General features: G+C 41.3%; 1 protein-coding gene across 1 annotated transcript in view; it reads left to right on the plus strand.

Annotated features, from left to right (window-relative positions):
- The window catches only part of lrba (LPS-responsive vesicle trafficking, beach and anchor containing), a 1,007,923-nt gene that overhangs the window by 264,713 nt on the left and 720,143 nt on the right, over positions 1-23,067 (plus strand). Inside the window, exon 30 of the mRNA XM_068041130.1 lies at positions 7,910-8,040. Coding sequence (XP_067897231.1) covers positions 7,910-8,040 — 131 coding nt within the window. The remainder of the gene's footprint in view (positions 1-7,909; positions 8,041-23,067) is intronic.

Genomic DNA, 23,067 nt, shown 5'->3' on the forward strand with positions numbered 1-23,067 from the left:
ATGGAAGCATTCCCCAGCATGGGTCAGTACCTTCAGGAGGGAGAGAATTTAAGAAAATTAGCAGTGTGGTTGGTGGGAGGGAGGAGAAGGGAAAACTAAATGGTGACATTGGTAACTGCATTCCAACAGATCCTTTGTTTCTGCAAGTCTTTAAGCAATATAGAACAAACAGGGAAGGTTAAAAAAAGGAAAGCAAACGGGTATGTCCCCTTAGCTTGAGAATGTTTTGCAAATTTTGGGCCAACAATGTTGGCATCCTTAAGGGAAAATTTTAAGCCCCGAAACTAATCAAAGGAATTGTTATCTACTGCTGATGTGCTGCAATGTTGATGTACTTTAGAAATCTCTAATTCCAGCATTGCAAACATTTGTCTACATATAAATCAGAAAAATATTTTCCCATGGTGATCAACTATTAATCAACTATGTAGTACTTTAATAGTTGATCACCATGGGAAAATATTTTTCTGATTTATATGTAGACAAATGTTTGCAATGCTGGAATTAGAGATTTCTAAAGTACAGATGAGGAAAGTGGTAATTATTTCTAAGGGATTCGGCCATAATGTGATTGCAAGTAACTTTCCATATTCTGGTATCAATACTGTATTGTATAGTTTTGAATCTGGTTTAGATTTAATTCGTTGTCTATGACCAACAACATTACTTGGTGAGTCAGCAAGTTAATGTCTCTTTGGAAAAGACAGCTTGTTAAATGGAGACTCCATTCAGTAGCCTGACAGTGTAATATCTATGGGAGTTTCAAGACATGTCTCTGATCCTGCATTTATCTAAGGAATGCCTTGTCAGAAATCCAAACTCTCCTCATATCTTAAGGATTATCAATCTCTACTGCCAGCCATAGCTGGAAAACATACAGTAACAGCTTAGTGAGTGCTGCCTGCTGAGTCTCTTATTACCAGTAGACTTTTAAACAAGGTGCATCTTGGTTCAATCCCATCCCCAAACTTTTTGTTATCTGATGTGGAGATTCACATCATTGGTGAATAGGTGCTGTTATCTTGATGGAGCCTTGTGTCTTGTCTGGTCTTTCTATCAAGTGCTGTGTTTGTTCCCAGCCACCCATGCTTCTGGAGCAGACCAGTACTTTTTTTCCCACACAGCGCAATTCTGGTATTATTAATTTGGAAGATTAATTGTCTTCATGCCTGTAGGAATGCTTGTAGGAAATTATTCCTTTGATTAGCATATAACATTTTAAGCCAAAAATCTCACTTGAGGAAACCTCAACTGTGCAGTCTGATTCATTGTCACAAGTGTTTTAACGTTGAGTACTGATAGTTAAAGTTCTAATCCCAAGTTAAAATAAATGTTTAATCTTTTTATAGTAGTAAACTTATTGTAGCCAGCCAGTAATCATTTATGGCATTTGGAAAGGAGCATAGATTGTGGTATGTGCCTCAAAAGGTGAATACTTAGGTTAACGGTGCCTTAGGCAGTATTTGTTTATGGTTGAATTTATAATGTCATAATTCTATTAGCTAGCAACCTGCCTGCCAAATCTGAATTTTTAAAAAATGAAATCAACATTATGAAAATAGCAGAACTACCTATGCGGCATGTGGTACAGTGATCGTCATGAGAGACCGTCTGCTCCATTTGTCATTGTGCCAGACCAGGAGACTGAATGAAGGGAGGCTGGACAGATGAGTTAAGGGCACATTGTTATAATCATTTTCATATAATAAACCTCGAGTTGGAGGTAAAAAATTCATTTAAAAAAAGACGTTATTCATGTATTGCTTTTCTAACAAATCAGCTGATGCTTTTATATACTTCAAATTAATTAAAAATTACTCATTAACAACATTCCTTTTCTTTTAGATGATTGTACAGTTTTGACACAGCATTAAGATTTTCCCAGATTGTCATTTCCATAGCTATAACCTCACATCTCCCAGGCTCAAAATTTGACTCCATTGCCTTAGGTTACAATGTTTCATCTTATCTACACTAGATAAGATTCTCACTGGAAATGCTCTGTTTTGAAGTACATAGTGCAATGTACCCTTTAGTTGAGGGTGTTTGTGGAAATTATGCAGTTAGGGAGGCCTGTAATTTTTTTTCAATATCCTTTTTGGATGCAGGTATTGTAGTTAACTAACTTCAAATTGTCTTTTTATAAATTCCATTATTGCTGGGAAAGGACACTTCAATTGATGCATTCCTGTAGTTCCTCTGGTGAAAGATTTTTATCCAATTCTTGGAAAAGTAAATGTGGTTAATGTCATGCCATAAACATTACGCTTAATTGTGTCATACTAAAATGCTTCTGAGATGGTCTCAAATGTGCAAAATGAAATTTGTAGACCATGAGAATAACTCACCAATGATTACTTACTTTTTCACAGGTATGAAAAACCTCATAGCTTATCAGGTTTTTGCATAGCTCAGCACAAGTGAAAGAATGCCTGTAATCTAATTTTCTTTGAGATAGTATGATCATGAATGTGACTTCTGATGAGTTGTTAAGTCGATTTACAAATCAGCCCTGGAACAACGCACATCATAGTTTGGAATACAATTCATACAAGCAATTTTCTTTGATTTTTACGTGTTCTACCCAGATTAAATCTGCACACTATTAATTTGTATACATTGTGCTTGAAAAATTAACTATTCCTCTAAATATATGACTACGGTATGTAGAACTTTGCATTAATTTTAGTTACTTCATATGCATTAATTGTAATTTAATGAGCATATGAGTAAGAATTTAAGAAATTAATACAAAACATGGAGTAGGTTTGAGTTTAATAGTTTATGCACAGTAGATTTAATTTTAAGATGCACTATAGCCATAGTCCTCTGTTTTAATTTTAAATATGCAATGAAGGGATGTTATAAAATATAACTAATAAATTTCTTGGTTATTCATCAAATACCTTGCTTAGAATCCCAGAAGGCATGCATTAGGAGTTGTATAACATGACCTTAATAATTGTTCATTGTTCGCGTAAACTAAAACACGTTGCGATTATGCAGAAGATAATCAGGAAATAGTCATAGCCATTATTTAATCTCACTTGTATGGAATTGAATGAGAAAAGTGATCTTGACAAATGTATTTGATCATCACAACTGTTGAAATGAATGTCATAGTGAGATTTTGCATTTATATTTGTAGAAGTAGAGACCATATAAATTGCGTACTGATTTAAGTACGGTCTGACTTTACATTTAACACCTAGTAATTAACAATAAGCACTGCTTTGGGAGTTAGACATTTATCAACTTTAAGCATTTACCCAATTAGCTGGATTTCTATGTCTCAGTAAACACCATAGAAAAAAGCCTTGATTTTCTTAGTCTGATTTGTGAAATAGAATACAACACAATGCCATGGAGTTCCCTCTTGATAGTGCTGTTTTATTTGGTGTAATTCTCCCAATATTGGCAAAACTAGCACAAAAGATTGCAGCGTTTTAAACGCAAACTACATTCAACACAGCTTGAGTTTCTGTGATCTTTTGTCCCTTCTTGTTGCTCAACTACATGCTGCCATCATCCAAAAACACAGCATCGATTTCCACATGTACACTGACAACACCTAGCTCTTCCTCACCACCACCCCTCTCGAACCCTCCACTGCCTCTAAATTGTCAGACTGATTCTCCAACATCTGGATGCACAGAACTTTCTTGCAACTAAATATTGGAAAACCAATGCTGTTGTCTTTGGACCTTGCCACAACGTCTGTTCCCTCACCACCGACTCTATTCCTCTCCCTGGCACCTGTCTGAGGCTGAACCAAACTGTTTGCCACCTTGGTGACGTATTTGACTCCAAGAGGGTGAAGAGGAGATTCACCAGGATGTTGCCTGGGCTGGAGCATTGCAGCTATGAAGAGAGACTAGATAGGCTAGGGTTGTTTTCCTTAGAGCAGAGAAGGCTGAGGGGGACATGATTGAGGTATACAAAATTATGAGGGACATTGATAGGTTAGATAGGAAGAAACTTTTTCCCTTAGCAGAGGGGTCAATAACGAGGGGGCATAGATTTAAGGTAAGGGGCAGGAGGTTTAGAGGGGATTTGAGGAAAAGTTTTTTCACCCAGAGGATGGGATGGTTGGAATCTGGACCGTACTGCCTGAAGGGGTGGTAGAGGCGGGAACCCTCACAACATTTAAGAAGTATTTAGATGAGCACTTGAAATGCCATAGCATACAAGATTACAGGCCAAGTGCTGGAAAATGGGATTAGAATAGGTAGGTGCTTGATGGCTGGCACAGACATGATGGGCCGAAGGGCCTATTTCTGTGCTGTATAACTCTATGACTCTAAGCTGAGCTTCCGACCATGTCTTTGCTCCGTCATTAAGACCGCCTATTTCCGCCTCCATAACATCGCCTGACTTTGTTCCTGATGCAGCTCGTTCAGCTGACACCCTCATGCATGCCTTTGTTACCTCTAGACTACTCCAACGTGCCCCTGGCTGACCGCATCTTCCACCCTCCAAAAACTTGAGGTCATCCAAAACTCTGCTACCCACATCCTAACGTATGCAAAGTCCTGTTCACCTATCATCCCTGTGCTCGCTGATCTACATTGCTCCTGGTTAAGCAAAGCACAATTTTTAAAATTCTCATGCTTGTTTTCAAATCTCTCCCTATCTCTGTAACCACCTGCAGCCCTATAATCCTCAGATCTCTGTGCTCTTCCAATTCTGGCCTCTTGTTCATCCCTGATTTTAATCGCTGCAGCATTGGCAGCCATGCCTTCAGCTGCCAATGACGTAAGCTCTGTAATTCCCTTCCTAAACCTCTTTGCCTCTCCACCACTCTTTTCACCCTTAAGACGTCCCCTAAAACCTACCTCTTTGGTAAGGCTTTTGGTTGTCTGCCCTCATGCCTGCTTATGTGGCTTGGTGTCAAATTTTGTTAACGCTCCTGTCAAGCGCCTTGAAATGTTTTACTAAATTAAAAGCACCATATACATAGAAGTTGTTCTAGTTTTAAAAAATTTGCACGAGAAGCACAAAACTGGCCACGCTCCCAGGGTGAATTAATCATCATTGGCCGTTTCTGCTAATTGTTCTTATTTGCAGGCCTTCGGGGAGGCTGCAGAACCTAAACTGGGACTTTTGTGCAGAAGGACACAATTTTTAAAACTTTAATAAGGAACTCACTATTGTACCCCAATATAAATAGAAAATAGTTTTGTGTATTCTTTGATCATTTTCAGTCGTTTAATGTTGCATCACTCACAGGTGGTGGATTAGCACTGATGTAAAAGGCTTATTTTCTGTGATAAAACCATCTTCAGCTGTATTAATCAAACTTTATTAAGTTACCACTGTTAAATATGTCAAAGAATATATTTAAAGCAAAATTTAAAAAAAATACTCCTGAAAACGCTGCCAGATTGCACTGGTTCATGGCAGACTTTGTGTTTGGTGATTTGCAAATGAGTTTGAGCAGGAACTCGGGGACAAAAAACTCTTTTCAAAACTGTTGCAATTTGTTCCAGGATCTCTACTTGCATCCAAAGCAGAAACTCTACAGCAATGTTTTTCAGAGAATATTGTTACGGACAGGTGGAAAGTGGTATGGGTAGCTTCCACTTTTCATCTCTCAACTCACCGCAAATAGTGTTTTAAAAGTAGCATTTTAGTCCCTGAGTGTTTGAGGGCCAAACAAACAGAGAATCGACAAGTTTTCTCGGAGGTTTAAAAAGAAAGACAACTTTTTGTTAAAACAATACCCGAAAATGTTCGCAACCTCACCCACTCTCACATTCTCACACACGAGAAAAGATAAGAGAGGAGAAGGTAGCATGCAGTTAGAATTTGAGTTTTGTAAAGAGAGTTCACTTTGAAACCTTCTGGGTTTTCCGGGAGGAGTTTGTAACAGCATTGCAGGCCTGAATGTTCCTCGTATTGGAATTGATGAAGTGTCGCAGACTCCTCTGGTTAAAGCTCAGACCAAAGTTGGTGGTGGAAGTCTTGGTTCAAATTCTCAGATGGGGAGTTTTCAAGGTCACCTTGCAGTCTAGCTGCCTCAGTAGTTTAAAGAATTTGCTGGCAGGTCTTATTGCTTAGCTGGATCGATCCCTCAGCCTCTCTGGCTGGAATGGCTTTCTGTGTGTGTGTCTCTCTCTCATGCAGCTGCTACTTTTAAGGTAAAACTTATCAGGTTTTGGTTTTAGTCAGGTGACTCAAGACGCTCTCACCTGGGGTGTGGGCACCATCGCTACATAATGGTGTCTGAATGGGGTCCATTTTGGTAAATAGGTGTTATTTATACACCTATTATTTTGGCCTTTGCTTCCATGTCACTCTGTCTGCAAAATCCTTTGCTAGCCTCATTTTTGATGATCAGAGTCGTTAACATGGAATGGGCTGTTTTACATATCATTGTGCTGCTTCAAGGCAATTCCAGGAGTTGTTAATGGTCCCGTCTTCAACAGACAAATATGTTGCTTGGCAGTACAGGAAGGGATCACCTGACCCCCTCTCCATGTTGCCGGGTAGCAAAGTGTCCATTTTCTTGTAGCTTAGTTCAACAGTTTACTTTTATTTCATAATTCCTCCGGTTCGTTTCATATTTCGTCACTGCTCCCCATCTGAGCGTGACAATATTTGGAGAAACAAAGGACCGATGTTACTTAGAAATTTGTTGGCCAGTGTTTTGAAACAATAACAGTTACATATGGCCAGATTGATATCTTTTTGTTGTGTACTTATAGTTTAGGTTGTGTTTCTCCATTTGTTAGCATAACCAGTGGAACAAAGCATATGTAGAAATAGATTATTCTGTATCTATCTTGGCCTCAACTTGCATGTCAGAAATGGTTATCTTCTACTCTAGTCTCTATGAATTTTGAAGGTTAGAATGGTTGTAATGCTTCAGTTTGTCTATTCGGATGACACAAAAACCCCGGTATTACAATGTTTTGGATTATCTTGAAGTAGCAGACATTATTTGAAAATGAATTACAATTGGACAACTCCCTGTCAAAATATTTTGGTGTCTGAAAATGCAGTGGCATAAAATGGTGACGTGTGTTCATATCCAGGATTTGTCAATATAACCAGCTCCTCTTTCTTGGCTGTACTGAGGAGGAGGCTCTAAGTGAAACCAGAAAATGCTGAAAAACACATCAGGAGAGTTAGCATTAGTAAAGACAAAAGATGAGTTAGGATATTTTGAGTATGTAGCCTTCAGAATTGATGCTGACAGATCTATGTATTTCTAGAAATTCCTGTTTTTTATTTCAATTTCCAGCATTTAAATTTTTTCCTTAATTGGGGTCGAAGTGAAAGTGATGCAGTTTTTGTCTCACTACAAGAGGAAACATTAATGAACTATCCTGGGCTCAAGCACACCTCTAAACAACTGGTAAAAGCTGCTTTTGGGAGAGGTTTTGAAGCAAATTGGATGCTTGCCCTCTTGAATGGTGAATTATGTATGATGGGGAGACCAATAGAAATAAGAAAATAACTTGGTTGACTCATCAATTTTGGTTACCATTTCATTTTTCCTATTTTTATGAGTAGGCTTTGTGTAAGTTGATTGTTTCGCCATTCCCATTGTATAGATTTCGGGATGTCCATTTTGAATACCTATTGAGAGGAGATCAAGCTTGACCAGTCTCCTAGAATGATGTCTTCTATTTATGCATAGCAGGCACAAAGAGAGCAACAGTTGGCATCAGAAATGCGGTAACTACAGTTACTGCCATAGATGTGCCAGACTTTTCAAAGAAAATGTTGTTAATGCTTCCCGATCTCTGCTCAGATAACCTAGAATGTTCATTACCTTAATAGACAAAATTGTAAGCAATGTTTCTTTACACTTCTGTGATATGTCTTGGGATGTTTTTTTATGTAGATGACACTGCAAATGTAAGTTGTATTAACATCAGTGGTGTTTTCTTTTTTTTTGTAGAAGTGTTGTTGTAGCTCCTAAAAAAACTCTGACTGCTGTTGGAAGTGAAGCTGTTACTCCTGCTACGACAGATGCTGTTAGCATCGTCTCTACTACAGACTCTGCGGAGGATACTGCCGTTGAACCTACAGGTAAATCTCTGCCATTTTTTCCAGTACAAGTGCGGTGAGAATAGATTAATGACGCTTGTGCTTAAATGCTATATGAAATGTTTTATTGTAATTTAGAAAGTATTTCCAAAAGCTATCCTTGCCTCAAAACACTTAATATTAATCCAAGAGTTTTGTGTTTAATTTATCAGATTGAAAAGTTTTTGTTAGAATATTGTAAAAAGTAGTTTTCAGGCAGTTCCTGAGCCTACAACATGGATGGCAAGTTAGAGATTTTTCTGTTCTTTTGAAGGTTGGAGTATTTTTTAAAGAGCTAAATTAATTTGCTTTTCATACAAAAGCGATATTCTGAAACTGACTGTACTGCAATATACCACTTAAAATGTGTGCTAACATACTGTGTTGCACCTTGCTCTCTCTGTATGTTAACATTGTCCTTTTTATGATATGGTGGTGTATGTCTTACAGTATATTTTTCTATGTTTTAGATCTTTATTGATATTGTAGTGTGAATGCTTATAGTGTAGTAAAAATTTAGGTAGGTAATAAATGACTGATTACATTTGATTTTGGTTGTGATCTGTAAAATGCTGGTATTTTTAGGTTCTTTGAATTACCTCAAATAAAATTGAGAATTTTTAGACTCCTGTGCAACTGCATAGATTGTCTCCTAAATGAAATATTTTTAAACTTACAAACTATGCAGTAACCATACATACATTGTTACTGTCTTATTGCTAATATTTTTCTAGTATGCTTTTTTTTAAACCAGCTTATCGGCCTAACATGAAAAGGCTGAATTTGTGTCCGTGATATACATTTGATACTATCTGCATACACCATTAAAAAGTCTTTCAACATTAAACAGACTTGCAATAATCATATTGCAGTTCTTTTATGGCTCAACAAATAGCAAAATTTTCTCCATGTTTTTATCACACACTCGTGGAGCCATTACTAGATTAGTCCCTGATGAATTAGTATAAACAATGGATTTTCTCCAGGATGATGGTAGACAGATGATCTATTTGCATTTTCTTTCAAATCTCCATGAAGATTTGTTAAACTGTCATTCAAAAGGAGCCAGTTTATCAGTGAGGGATTAACATAGATAAGTCAATTTGGTTGTACATGTTTGGGCTTCTGCATCTGGCCAGATTTACTTGATTTGCTTAAGTCAGTCTGAAATTTCTTGAACTCGGATATTATGTGCATATTATATAGCATGGTTGCATAATTGGAACGTAAGATTTTTGTTTTTTTAAATTTTATTTATTTTGTTTTTTATTTTATTTTTAAAATTTTATTTAGAGATACTGAAACAGGCCCTTCGGCCCACCGAGTCTGTGCCGACCAACAACCACCCATTTATACTAACCCTACAGTAATCCCATATTCCCTACCACCTACCTACACTAGGGGCAATTTACTATGGCCAATTTACCTATCACCTGCAAGTCTTTGGCTATGGGAGGAAACCCACGCGGTCATAGGGAGAACTTGCAAACTCCGCACAGGCAGTACCCAGAATCGAACCCGGGTCCCTGGAGCTGTGAGGCTGCGGTGCTAACCACTGCGCCACTGTGCCGCAATGCTTTTTATCACATTAAATTAGTCTGTTTATCTAACATTTTATTCAAAATTTGTCAAATTTAAAAATCTAGATCATTGTTTTTTCTGCTTCCCTCCCTAATGCTAGTCACTTAAAAAAAACTGAACTAGAACCACTCTATGCATCATACTTGTTGATCAGTTTAAAATGTCATTATCATTTTAATAACAATGTCTTGCTAGATTTTAAAGCAACTTCAGATGCCTTCTTTGAGACATTGGGTTAATTTCTAAAATTCTATTTTGAAACTGGTCAAAGTGTTGCTCAGGGTTTCTATGGAGTTAGGTCTGCTGATGCATTTATAATCCTGGCCTACTTGCCAAGGGATGCCTTTGCAGGCACTTGGGATATTTTGGCAATTGTTTCTCTGATGGCTTAGCAAGTTTATTAAGTGAGTAGCTGATTCATGCAGACCACAAAATTCTCAGTTTGGGTCCAAGGGCTGTGCAAGTTCAGTATTGTCAGCTGGGGAGCTGGTTATACTTAAATTCTCTTTGGTGCTCTGGGCGAAGGAGTACATTAGTCACCTGGCTTGATGGTGATGGAGGAACAAAGGATATACTGGGTAACGCAGTTACAGATTGTGGTCGTGTGCAGTTCTGCTGGTGCTGCTGTTGGCCTCATCGATACTCAGTTTTGAGCTGCTTGATCCGGTCTTAATCTGTCCCATTTAGCACAGTGGTAGCGCAACACAAAATGATGGAGGGCATTCTCCATATGAAGATGGTACTTGGTCTCCACAAGGACTGTAAGTGGTAACAGCTTAACAATGTTGTCATGATTACGGTACTGGACCAATAGTGTAATGGTTTGGATTAGTATTCTGGAGAATATGAGTTCACATCTCACCGGAGCAGTTTCAGAATTTGAGTTGTTTTTTTTTAAAAATCTGGAAATTAAGTGATTATGAAGTTGGCATATTTTAATAATTCAAGAGGTGCACTAATGTCCTTTAGGGAAAGGAACCTGCCGCATTCACCCAAACTAGCCTATATGTGCCAGTCTCTCTCTAACGGGCTTTTTAAGAATCAACCATGTTGATGTGACCTGGCAAGCCACTCAATTAAAGCAAATCATTGCAAAGAATAAAAACAAAAGCAAGCTGCAACTCATCTGTGACCTATGCATCAAATGAGGACACGATGAAGGCATAGCCAGGCAATTTGACTCTGCAAGGCCCTCTTCAACATCCGGGGACTGATGCCAAAGTTGGGAAAGCAACAACGTGATGTCATACTCAGAATTATACCTATCAACTAACATCCCACATTCGTCCATCACCATTGTATATACTGTTGGTGGGGATTGGATTTCTCAAGATTTCACAAGTCTTATGACCTCAGGTAGAGCCTCCTGCTGATTACTATCTGCTACCCTTCCTCAGCTGATGAATCAGTACTGTTTCATGTTGAACAACACTTGGAGGAAGCATTGAGGGTAGCAAGGGCACATGGGCGGTGGGGGGGGGGGAGCGGGGAGATCAGGGGAAGACCTCAGTGGCTGCCATCAAGTGTGGTTCAGTTGTAACATCTTAGTAGCTGGCCAAGTGCAGTAGCTGCCAGACTGGACAGGTGGAAGGTAATAGAACTAACTTGAAGGATCAATCTATTTGACCTCATCCCACAATTTGCCTTTTGTAGATACCTCTGTCATGACATCATTGGTAGGTAGAGGAGCAGATATGTAGACAGATTTTGGAAAGATGTTAAGGTAACAGGGTTATAGTGGTGGGTGAGTTTAACTTCCCCTATATTGACTGGGACTCACTTAGTGCTAGGGGCTTCGATGGGGCAGAATTTGTAAGGAGCATCCAGGAGGGCTTCTTGAAACAATACGTAGATAGTCCAACTAGGGATGGGGCCGTACTGGACCTGGTATTGGGGAATGAGCCCGGCCAGGTGGTCGAAGTTTCAGTAGGGGAGCATTTCGGGAACAGTGACCATAATTCCATAAGCTTTAAGGTACTTGTGGATTAGGATTAGAGTAGTCCTCGGGTGAAGGTGCTAAATTGGGGGAAGGCTAATTATAACAATATTAGGCAGGAACTGAAGAATTTAGATTGGGGGCGGCTATTTGAGGGTAAATCAACATCTGACGTGGGAGTCTTTCAAACGTCAGTTGATTAGAATCCAGGACCAGCATGTTCCTGTGAGGAAGAAGGATAAGTTTGGCAAGTTTCGGGAACCTTGGATAACGCGGGATATTGTGAGCCTCGTCAAAAAGAAAAAGGAAGCATTCGTAAGGGCTGGAAGGCTAGGAACAGACGAATCCCTTGAGGAATATCGACAGTAGGAAGGAACTTAAGCAAGGATTCAGGAGGGCTAAAAGGGGTTATGAGAAGTCATTGGCAAACAGGATTAAGGAAAATCCCAAGGCTTTTTATACATATATAAAGAGCAAGAGGGTAACCAGGTAAAGGGTTGGCCCACTCAAGGACAGAGAAGGGAATCTATGTGTGGAGCCAGAGGAAATGGGCGAGGTACTAAATGCATCAGTATTCACCAAGGAGAAGGACTTGGATGATGAGCCTAGGGAAGGGAGTGTAGATAGTCTCAGTCATCTCATTATCAAAAAGGAGGAGGTGTTGGGCGTCTTGCAAAGCATTAAGGTAGATAAGTCCCCAGGGTCTGATGGGATCTACCCCAGCATACTGAGGGAGACAAGGGAAGAAATTGCTGGGGCCTTGACAGAAATCTTTGCATCCTCATTGGCTACAGGTGAGGTCCCAGAGGACTGGAGAATAGCCAATGTTGTTCCTTTGTTTAAGAAGGGTAGCCAGGATAATCCAGGAAATTATAGGCTGGTGAGCCTTACGTCAGTGGTAGGGAAATTATTAGAGAGGATTCTTCGGGACAGGATTTACTCCCATTTAGAAACAAACTAACTTATTAGCAAGAGGCAGCATGGTTTTGTGAAGGGGAGGTCATGTCTCACTAATTTGATTGAGTCTTTTGAGGAAGTGACGAAGATGATTGATGAGGGAAGGGCAGTGGATGTTATCTATATGGACTTCAGTAAAGCCTTTGACAAGGTCCCTCATGGCAGACTGGTACAAACGGTGAAGTCACACGGGATCAGAGGTGAGCTGGCAAGACGGATACAGAATACTGATTAGCAAGTTTGCAGACGACACTAAGATTGGTGGAGTAGCAGATAGTGAAGGGGACTGTCAGAATATAGATAGACTGGAGAGTTGGGCAGAGAAATGGCAGATGGAGTTCAATCAGGGCAAATGCGAGGTGATGCATTTTGGAAGATCCAATTCAAGAGTAAATGGAAAAGTCCTGGGGAAAATTGATGTACAGAGAGATTTGGGTGTTCAGGTCCATTGTTCCCTGAAGGTGGCAACGCAAGTCAATAGAGTGGTCAAGAAGGCATACGGCATGCTTTCCTTCATCGGACGGGGTGTTGAGTACAAGAGTTGGCAGGTCATGTTACAATTGTATAGGACTTTGGTTCGGCCACATTTGGAATACTGCGTGCAGTTCTGGTCGCCACATTACCAAAAGGATGTAGATGCTTTGGAGAGGGTGCAGAGGAGGTTCACCAGGCTGTTGCCTGGTATGGAGGGCGCTAGCTATGAAGAGAGGTTGAGTAGATTAGGATTATTTTCATTAGAAAGACTGAGGTTGAAGGGGGACCTGATTGAGGTGTACAAAATCATGAGAGGTATTGACAGGGTGGATAGCAAGAAGCTTTTTCCCAGAGTGGGGGATTCAATTACTAGGGGACACGAGTTCAAAGTGAAAGGCGAAAAGTTTAGGGGGGATATGCGTGGAAAGTTCTTTACGCAGAGGGTGGTGGGTGCCTGGAACGCATTGCCAGCGGAGGTGGTAGATGCGGGCACGATAGCGTCTTTTAAGATGTAGCTAGACAGATACATGAATGGGCAGGAAGTAAAGAGATACAGACCCTTAGAAAATAGGCGACAGGTTTAGATAGAGGATCTGGATCGCCGTAGGCTTGGAGAGCCGAAAGGCCTGTTCCTGTGCTGTAATTTTCTTTGTTCTTAGAACTGGCTCGGTCATAGAAGACAGAGGGTAGCAGTGGAAGGGTGCTTTTCTGAATGGAGGGATGTGACTAGTGGTGTTCCGCGGGGATCAGTGCTGGGACCGTTGCTGTTTGTAGTATATATAAATGATTTGGTGGAAAATGTAGCTGGTCTGATTAGTAAGTTTGCGGACGACACAAAGGTTGGTGGAGTTGCGGACAGTGATGAAGATTGTCAGAGGATACAGCAGGATATAGATGGGTTGGAGACTTGGGCGGAGAAATGGCAGATGGAGTTTAATCTGGACAAATGTGAGGTAATGCATTTTGGAAGGTCTAATGCAGGTGGGAAGTATACAGTAAATGGCAGAACCCTTAGGAGTATTGACAGGCAGAGAGATCTGGGCGTACAGGTCCACAGGTCACTGAAAGTGGCAACGCAGGTGGATAAGGTAGTCAAGAAGGCATACGGCATGCTTGCCTTCATCGGTCGGGGCATAGAGTATAAAAATTGGCAAGTCATGCTGCAGCTGGACAGAACTTTAGTTGGGCCACACTTAGAATATTGTGTGCAGTTCTGGTCGCCACACTACCAGAAGGACGTGGAGGCTTTGGAGAGGGTACAGAAGGGGTTTACCAGGATGTTGCCTGGTCTGGAGGGCATTAGCTATGAGGAGAGGTTGGATAAACTCGAATTGTTTTCACTAGAACGATGGAAGTGGAGGGGCGACATGATAGAGGTTTACAAAGTTATAAGCGGCATGGACAGAGTGGATAGTCAGAAGCTTTTTCCCAGGGTGGAAGAGTCAGTTCCTACGGGACATAGGTTTAAGGTGAGAGGGGCAAAGTTTAGAGGGGGTGTGCAAGGCAAGTTCTTTACACAGAGGGTGGTGAATGCCTGGAACTTGTTGCCGGGGGAGGTGGTGGAAGCAGGTACCATAGCGATGTTTAAGAGGCATCTTGACAAATACATGAATAGGAAGGGAATAGAGGGATACGGACCCCGGAAGTGCAGAAGGTTTTAGTTTCGGCAGGCATCAAGATCGGTGCAGGCTTGGAGGGCCGAATGGCCTGTTCCTGTGCTGTACTGTTCTTCTTTTTGTATGAGTGACTGCCACACTGTCCAAGTGGAGAACAAGTCCCATCTTCACACTGAGGAGACATTCCATTGTGGCACTAGCACCATGGCATAGGATAGATTAAAAACAGTTCTACAAGCTCAAAGTTGGGTATCCATGAAGCACAATGGATTATCAGCAGGAGCAGAATTGTATTCCAATCTTTACAAATTGTACAAAGATAGGGATGAGTGAGGCCATGGAGGGATTTGAACATGGGGGTGAGAATTTTAAAATTGAGGTGTTGATGCACTGGGAGTTGATGTGGGCCAGTAAGCACTCAGGTGTTGTGTGAATGAGACTTTGTGTGAATAAGGATATGGGCAGCAGAGCTGAAGTTCATGGAGGTCCTTCATGACCCTGTCTGGAGCCTTTGACGTGGTTGACCACACCATTCTCCTCCACTGCCTCTCCACTGACGTCCAACTGGGTGAAACTGCTCTCACCTGGTTCCATTCTTAACTGTCTAATCGTAGTCAGAGAATCACTTGCAATGGCTTCTCTTCCTGCTCCCATGCTGTTAGCTCTGGTGTCCTCCAAGGATCTATCCTCGATCCTCTTCTATTTCTCATCTACATGCTGTCCTTCGATGACATCATCTGAAAGCGCAGCATTCGTTTTCACATGTATGCTGACTGCACTCCGCTCTACCACTTCTCTTGACTCCTCCACTGTTGCTAAATTATCAGACTGCTTATCCAACATCCAATACTGGATGAGCAGAAATTTTCTCCAGTTAAATATTGGAAAGGCTGAAGTCATTGTTTTCGGTTCCCTCTTCAAACTCTATTCCCAAGCCACCAACTCCATCCCTCGTCCTGGCAACAGTCTGAGATTAAGCCAGACTGTTCGCAACCCTGGTGTCATATTTGACCGCGAGATGAGCTTCCGACCTCATTTTCATGTCATCGTTAATACTGCCAATTTACAACTCTAAGATTGCCCGACTTTTCCCCTGACTCAGCGCATCTGCTGCTGAACCCCTCATTCATGCCTGCGTTACCTCTAGACTAGACAATTCCAATGCACTCCTGGCTGGTGTCTCACATTCGACTCTCCATAAACTGGAGGTCATCCAAAACTCTGCTGCCCATGTCTTAACTTGCACCAAATCCCATTCCTCTATCACCCATGTGCTCAATAAATTACATTGGTTCCTGGTCAAGCAACGCCTTGGTTTTAAAATTCTCATCCATGTTTTCAAATTCCTCCATGGCATTGGCTGTCCCTATCTCTGTAATCTCCTCCAGCCTCACAACCCTCCAAGATATGTGTTCCCCTAATTCTGGCTTCTTGTGCATGCCTTATTTTAATCATTCCACCATTGGTGACTGCACCTTCAGTTGCCTAGGCCTGAAGCTCTGGAATACCCTGCCTACACCACTCCGCCTCGCTTTCCTCCTTGAAGACGTACCTTAAAACCTACCTCTTTGACCAAGCTTTTGCTCATTGCCTAATATCTCCTTTTGTGGCTTGGTGTCATATTTGTTTAAAATGCTCCTGTAAAGCACTTTTCGATGTTTTATTAAATTAAAGGCACTATATAAATATAAGTTGTTGAGAGTTGAAGGCGGGAAACATTGGAATAGTCAAGTTTGGAGTTAACAAAAACATGTGGATGAGTATTTCAGTGACTGTATGCCAGATAAATTGACTGACAACACAGACAGTGGAGGGGTGAGATAAAGCTGGGTATTGACAATGTTCCCATAGAACCTGATGTGTTTTCAGATTATGTTGCCAAAGGGCAGTATGTGGATGAGAAATCTGTTTGAGGCCAAGAGTAGATCCTTGCGGGACTCCAGTGATAACAGTGCAGGGTCTGGTAGAGAAGCCCATTTCAGGCAATTGTCTGGCTGGATAGGTAAGAGTGAGACTATGCAAGGGCATTCTCACTCCGTTGCACAACAGAGAGGCCTCATGGAATACTCTCCAGTTCCCTCGATGAGTGCCATGCATCAACACTAAAAAGTCAACACCATCTTGGCCAAAGAATTCCACTTGATCATTTAATTACCAGCCTAAACATCCACGTTCCCACCAGTGGCATACAATCTACAGGATGCATTGCAGAAACTGGCCAATGCTTCTTTGAGAGCGCCTCTCGAACTTGTCCTTCTTGGTGGTGGAGGTCACAAGAGCAGCAGGTGCAGGGGAAGTCAAACACCATCCTGACTTTGATACATATTGCTGTTTTTTCATTGTTGCTGCTTCAAGATCATGAAACTCCCTACCTAATAGTATTGTGGGATCACCTTCAGGGCATGGACTGTAATACTTAAGAAGACCCACCACCACCTTCTCCGGGCAACTGGAGATGGGCAATAAATAAAGACCTTGCCAGCAACATCCACATCCTGAGAATAAATTTAAGAGGAAAATCATAGAATCCTAAAGCGCACAATGTTGCCATTCGGCCTGTTGTGCCTTTATGGCTCTTAGAAAGAGCTATCCAATTTAGTCCCACACCCCAGCTTTTTTCCCCATAATCCTGCAAATTTGTTCTCTTCAGATACCTTTTGAACGTTCCTATGGAATCTGATGCCACCACTCTTTCAACTAGTGTGTTGCCGGTGTTATAACTGCTCGGGACAAAGCCCCCAATCAAAATATATGTTTCCGATTGCGGTGGGAGCAACGCACTGTCAATTCAGTCCCGTCGCATCATATTTCTTTAAGCTTTCCAAATCGAAGGAAAAAGCAGCCAAATTGAACAATCTTGTAACCCCGAATGAAGCAAACCAAACCAGGTATCCTTAGATATCAGCAAATTAATAATTTATTAAAAAAACAAAAATCTTAAACATTACTAAGATAAACCAATATCTAAAGACCTCTTAACTTATTTAAAAACCTATCTCCCGCATTCGCTTCCATGTACTCAAAATTAACAGTGGTTCGGGTTTTAAAAGAGTGCAAATTTTAAAAGTAGCTTTTTCTCAGAAATAAAACAAATAAACAAGTCTTAGTAAGTTATGACCCTGACTAATGGTCTTCAACGAGGTCAAAGTTCACTTGCAGTCTTTCAAGGTCCAATGAGAAGGGTCCTTCCAAAGATGGGTTCAGCAGTTCGGCTGTTGTAGTATTAACCTTTTTTTTTTCAGCGATGAGCACAGCAGATATCATTAATTTGTTGTGAAAGAAAAAGCTTTTCGTGCTTTTTGTGGAATTAATTGGGCTTGAAACTTTATAAAATTTTGAGAGAAAAATAACACAGCTCTTTTCCCTTCAGTTTAAATTGTCTCTGAGCTCTGTCTGCTTAAAACCATTTTTTTTTTGTCAGCTAGTTTTCAAAGTCAAAGCTGCAGCATTGAATCTCGTGTTCTCTCTCTGTGGCCGTTGCTCGGCAATCAAGATGCACCCTGGCTCACTGTGCCTTTGGAAAGTTCTTAAAGGTGCACTGTTTTTACAGTCCTAAAGGTGCACCGCAATATTTCTGTGAAGAGAAAAAAATTATACAGGACCGTGACACCTCTGTTCCTGGCAAAATGAAACACCATTCCTGAAATGCATTTCATTACAATGCAAAAAAAAAATAGAAAAAAAATTTCCTGCACTTCCGCACTATTCACTCTACTAATAATTCACAGCAATTTCTTTATACCATCGCTGTCTATGAGTTAACATGGTTAAATCCATGGCAATTTTCCCTCGAATATGTACAACTCTTGGATGATAATTCTGTAACAACAGACTCCATCTAAAGATTCTAGCATTTTGGTTTTTAAGCTTTTCCACAAATGTTAATGGGTTATGGTCAGTATATATTAATATTTCTTTATATTTTTGGCAGACATATACCTCAAAATGTTTGAGAGCCAGTAAAAGTCCCAATGTTTCTTTTTCCACAGTGGAATATTTTTTCTGATGACAATTTAGTTTTCTGGAAAAATACCCTACTGTCTTCTCCATTCCTGATTCGTCATCTTGTCATAGGACTGCACCGACCCCCAGGTCGCTAGCATCAATCGCTATTTTAAAGGGTTTAGTGAAATTTGGAGCAGCCAACACTGGTTCATTAGTTAGGATTATCTTTAGCTTTTCAAAAGCTGCCAGGCATTCATCTGACCTTACTACTTTGTTTTTTTTTAGCAAGTCGGTTAACGGAGCATCCACAGTACTAAGGTTTTGCACAAATTTCCGGTAAAAACTGCGCATCCTGAAAAAACCTCATTATTTCCCTTTTAGATTTAGGGATAGGGAACTCCATTAAGACTTGCACCGTTTGCCATTTTTGGCAATACTTGTCCTTGCCCCACTGTATCCGAGGTAAGTTACTCTTGCCTTTCCGAATTCACTTTTTTCCAAATTTATCACTAAGTCCCAGGCTTGTAACTTTTTAAATAGAATTGCTAGCTGGTTTAAGTGTTCTTGCCAAGTGTTACTGTATATTAGTACAGCATCGAGATATGCTACACAGTTGGGAACACTGGCTTCCACCTGATTCATTAACCTTTGAAAAGTGGCTGGAGCATCTCTTTGGCCCAAATGGCATCACCCGGCACTGATAAAGACCAACAGGTGTTACAAAAGCTGATATCTCTTTGGATGAAGGAGTCAAAGGAACTTGTCAGTATCTCTTGAACAAGTTGATCTTGGTAATAAACGTAGCGCTGCCCACTCTGTCGTTACAGTCTTCTAAGCACTGAATTGGGCAGGATTCTTCCTTCGTTACCACATTGACTTTTCTATAACCTATACAAAATCGGGTTGACCCGTCGGTTTTAGGTACTAGAACTACTGGTGAACTCCAGCTACTTTGAATAGGCTCGATCAAATTGTTTTCCGGCATGTACTGGATCTCTGCTTTCACTTGGGCCTGTTTGTCGGGACTCGAGTGGTAAGGGTGTTGTTTTAAAGGAACGGTTCCCCCTGTATCTACATCATGTGTGGCTAAGGTTGTATATCCTGGCTTATCTCTACAAACTCTTTAAACATTGTGAGAAGCCTGGTTAGGTGGTCTTGTTGTTTTTCCTCTGAGTGCAAAAACATACTGTCTAATTTTCCTAGCCATTCTGTATTCGCTAATCTGATAGTTGGAGGTTCAATCTGAGAATTTCCTAGGCTTGCTTCTGTTTCATCCTCACAATCCTTTTCCTTCTGAACAGTTCCGATTACCTGACATACCTGTACTGGCTTATCTTCCTCCCTGCAATAATATTGCTTCCGTATATTGATGTGACACAACCGGTTCTTCCTCCAGCGATCAGTGGTGCCAATCAAGTAATCAACCTTACCCACTCTTTTGATCCCTCTATATGGGCCATTGAACCATGCTTTTAATGGTTCTCGCTGTAATGGTAACAACACGAATACTTCATCCCCGGTTGAAAATCGCATTCTTGTCTACCCAATTTTTCATCTTGGCTTGGGATGCTTTAAGGTGTTCCTGAGATACACCGCAAGCTTTTGTGAGCCTTTCCCGGAATGCAGTTATATAGTCCAGTATCAAAGATTCATTCTTTTGTTCCAAGAAACTGTCTTTGATAAGGTGTAGAGGACCTCTTACCTCATGTCCGTAAACCAATTTGAAAGGACTGAAGCCGGTAGACTCATTCGGTGAGACTCTGTTGGCAAATAAAAGAAAGTCTAGCCCTTTATCCCAGTCATGTGGATATTCGTGACAGTATGTTCTAATCATTGTTTTCAGAGTTTGGTGAAATCTCTCTAAAGCTCCCTGTGACTGTGGGTGATATGCTGAAGATTGCAACTGTCTAATCCTCAAATTGCCCATGACTTCTTGAAATATCCTAGACATGAAATTAGAACCTTGATCTGATTGAACTTCAAGTGGCAACCCATATCTCGTAAAGAATTGGGTTAACTTTTCTACTATTCTAGCAGTAATTGTTCTCAAAGGAATGGTCTCTGAAAATCGAGTAGCCATATCCATGATGGTAAGTATGTATTGATGTCCTGCTTTTGTTTTGGCAAGGGTCCTACACAGTCTATTTATACCCTGCTAAATGGTTCCTCAATCACTTGTATGGGAACTAGTGGTGCCAGTTTTATGGTAGGTTGTGGTTTCCCCACCATTTGACATGTATGGTATGGCCTACAAAATTGTCTCTCATCCTTTGTAAGACCTGGCCAGTAATAATTTTGGCTTATGCATTATTTGATCTTCCGAATTCCCCTATGTCCTGCAAAAGGAATGTCATGTGCTAACCTTAAAAGTCCTTGGTGATATTTAGGTGCTACCACTATCTGTTCAACAACTGTGCAGTCTTCATCTGCAGGTCTATGAGGCACTCTCCATTTCCTCCTTAAAATCCTGTTTGCCTTCCGGAACTACTTTCGCCTCAGCTTCTGTTAGAGCTATCTGTGCCATTTGGTATATCTCTGGATCAGCTTGCTGTGCTGCAATGATAGAATATCTGTTAAACATCACATTTGGACTATCTAAATCCCCAAATAAGCTTTCAGATACTTGGCTATCTGTTTGTGGTGCCCCTTTTACCTCCGACAATGGATCCTGTGACTACACACGTAGGAAATATTCACGTAACTTGTTCCTGTAATTGCTCTGTTTCCTTAATTTCACTTGGTTCCTCTGTAATTATAGGAGAAACTGATACTTTTTATCCAGCCAAATAATTTCCTAGGAGTAGATCAATTCCCTCTACTAGGAAACTGTGGAAAACTCCTACAGTTGTTATCCCAGATATTAAGCTACTCTCTAGGTGTGCCTTATACAAAGGTACGGCTATATACTCCCTGCCAATTCCATTAACTAAAATTTTAGCGTTCAAAGTGCTCTCTGGTGGAAACGTTATATCTTTCCCTAGCAAAAGTGTTTGCATTGCTCCTGTATCCCTGAGTATAATAGGTTTTCCTGCCTCACTTAAAGGATTTGGAGCTGGATTTTACCTTAGGCGGATGGGAATTTGCCACCGACACAAAAGCCGGTGGCGAACCCGCTTCTGCCTAGCCCGGGATCCGTTCTGTATTTTACAGGTCCTCGGGCTTTAATTGTCCTGAGCCGGAACTTCCACCTGCTTGAGGGAGGAGGTCCCGCCTCAGTGATCTGCCGGCCAATCAGCGGGCCGGCAGCTCTTAGTCCCAGCAGCGCCACTGGGAGCGGTGGCCACTGCTGGGACTGCAGCCCAGCCGACCAGACTGATCCAGGAGTGAAGGTGAGTTGGGCTTGCGTCGCCAGGCAGATCGGTCCTTCCCTGGTGAGGCTGAAGTGGTCGTTTGGGGGGAAGGGGGGCGTCTTGGGTCCCGGGGATGGGTTGGGAGGCAGGGGCGGCCCTCAATCGGGCACCCTGTGCCTGACTGCCATGGCTCTCCCCCCAGGACGTGAAAAGAGAGGCAACTATCGCTGGGCGGCCTTTCACGTCCCCCGCACACCCACTTGCCATGGGTAAAATACCCGTGGAGGCAGGCGTGGGCCCTTAAGTGGCTGTTATGTAGCCACTTAAGGGTCTTGATTGGCCTTGGGCGGGCAGGCCGTTTTCCCCCCACCTGCGGCCTGACGGCCACAAAGTCGGCCGGAGGTGGGAGGGGGGCAGGTAGCCCTCCTGGATCCTCCCGCTCAATTTTACACCGCCCCCATGCCACCTACTGACCCGCTGGGGTGGTGTAAAATTCAGCCCACGGAGTTACTTTCCCCTTTGACAAAAATTCATTATAACTTTTGGGTCTTTTCTTCTTAACCTCTACACTCTTTTTAGTTTTAGTATTTGGTTTTGTACATACAAGTTAATAACAAGAATAGCCTTTTTTGCCATCTCTTAATCTGCAGAAGCCTCTTCAGGAAGCATGGCATAAATGTCATGAGCACTGCCTAACAACCTTCTTTGTATAAGCAGTGTTCAACTTTCCTTTGGACATTTCATCTTTTTGGCTATTTTTTCAAAAGATATAAAGAAATGCCTCTACGCCCCTTTCTCGAACTTAGGAAGAACTTGAATAAATTTTAACGGTTTTTCACTGGGTCTTGAGCTAAATTCAGATTCTTCCTCACCTGAATTTTCCCTGGATTCAAGACTACCCCTTTGTCTTAGTTCCATCTCTTTTAGCCTAAATTCCCTCTCTTTTTCACTTTCTCTCTGAAGTTCAAGTTTTCTTATTTCTAATTGCATTCTAACCAATTCTACTGCATCACTCTGACTTAAGACCAGCTTGTTCCCCGTCTAATTCCAGATGTTGGGCTATTATGTCAATTATCTCTGCTTTTTTGGCACCTAATTTCAATTCTAACCCCAATTGTGCCAATTATTTTAATTTATTCTTAGTTTAAGTTATCAAGTCACTTAGGGAAACATTCTGCTTTCCCAAAAACATTGCTGCAACCACTAATGCCATTACTATGGTATAGACTGT

Source organism: Heterodontus francisci, chromosome 1 (genome assembly GCF_036365525.1).
Source record: "Heterodontus francisci isolate sHetFra1 chromosome 1, sHetFra1.hap1, whole genome shotgun sequence".
In the NCBI taxonomy this organism is placed as follows: Eukaryota; Metazoa; Chordata; class Chondrichthyes; order Heterodontiformes; family Heterodontidae; genus Heterodontus; species Heterodontus francisci.